This window comes from Volvox carteri (genome assembly GCF_000143455.1).
Source record: "Volvox carteri f. nagariensis unplaced genomic scaffold VOLCAscaffold_180, whole genome shotgun sequence".
Classification (NCBI taxonomy): Eukaryota; Viridiplantae; Chlorophyta; class Chlorophyceae; order Chlamydomonadales; family Volvocaceae; genus Volvox; species Volvox carteri.
In genome coordinates, this window is record NW_003307723.1 from 1 (window position 1) to 1,006 (window position 1,006).

Sequence of the window (1,006 nt, forward strand, 5' to 3'; positions counted from 1 at the left end):
CCAAATGCCCAACAACGGCGGCGGCGTCGCTTCTGCTGATGCAGCCGCCGGCGGAGCTGGCGTCCTCTTCTCCACCTGTCCATCGAGACACGTCGAGTCACTTCCTTCCCACTTGTCATTCGAGTGCCGCCAAATGCGGCAACAACGGCGGCGGCGTCGCCTCTGGTGATGCAGCCGCCGGCGGAGCTGGCGTCCTCTTCTCCACCTGTCCATCGAGTCACTTCGAGTCACTTCCTTCCCACTTGTCATTCGAGTGCCGCCAAATGCGGCAACAGCGGCGGCGGCGTCGCCTCTGCTGATGCAGCCGCCGGCGGAGCTGGCGTCCTCTTCTCCACCTGTCCATCGAGACACGTCGAGTCACTTCCTTCCCACTTGTCATTCGAGTGCCGCCAAATGCGGCAACAGCGGCGGCGGCGTCGCCTCTGGTGATGCAGCCGCCGGCGGAGCTGGCGTCCTCTTCTCCACCTGTCCATCGAGACACGTCGAGTCACTTCCTTCCCACTTGTCATTCGAGTGCCGCCAAATGCGGCAACAGCGGCGGCGGCGTCGCCTCTGCTGATGCAGCCGCCGGCGGAGCTGGCGTCCTCTTCTCCACCTGTCCATCGAGACACGTCGAGTCACTTCCTTCCCACTTGTCATTCGAGTGCCGCCAAATGCGGCAACAGCGGCGGCGGCGTCGCCTCTGGTGATGCAGCCGCCGGCGGAGCTGGCGTCCTCTTCTCCACCTGTCCATCGAGACACGTCGAGTCACTTCCTTCCCACTTGTCATTCGAGTGCCGCCAAATGCGGCAACAGCGGCGGCGGCGTCGCCTCTGGTGATGCAGCCGCCGGCGGAGCTGTCGTCCTCTTCTCCACCTGTCCATCGAGACACGTCGAGTCACTTCCTTCCCACTTGTCATTCGAGTGCCGCCAAATGCGGCAACAGCGGCGGCGGCGTCGCCTCTGGTGATGCAGCCGCCGGCGGAGCTGGCGTCCTCTTCTCCACCTGTCCATCGAGACACGTCGA

General features: G+C 64.4%; 2 protein-coding genes across 2 annotated transcripts in view; both read left to right on the forward strand.

Moving 5' to 3' along the window:
• Positions 1-159: 159 nt before the first annotated feature.
• VOLCADRAFT_70927 (uncharacterized protein) lies at positions 160-429 on the forward strand (the record flags this gene model as incomplete). The annotated part of the gene is made up of 1 exon (XM_002959360.1): positions 160-429. A coding segment is annotated over one exon (270 nt), but the record flags the coding sequence as incomplete, so codon positions are not given.
• A 5-nt stretch (positions 430-434) lies between these two features.
• The window catches only part of VOLCADRAFT_100859 (uncharacterized protein), a gene marked incomplete at both ends in the record, with an annotated part of 32,225 nt that continues 31,653 nt past the window's right edge, over positions 435-1,006 (forward strand). Inside the window, 2 exons of the mRNA XM_002959361.1 lie at positions 435-685; positions 796-1,001. Coding sequence (XP_002959407.1) covers positions 436-685; positions 796-1,001 — 456 coding nt within the window. The remainder of the gene's footprint in view (positions 686-795; positions 1,002-1,006) is intronic.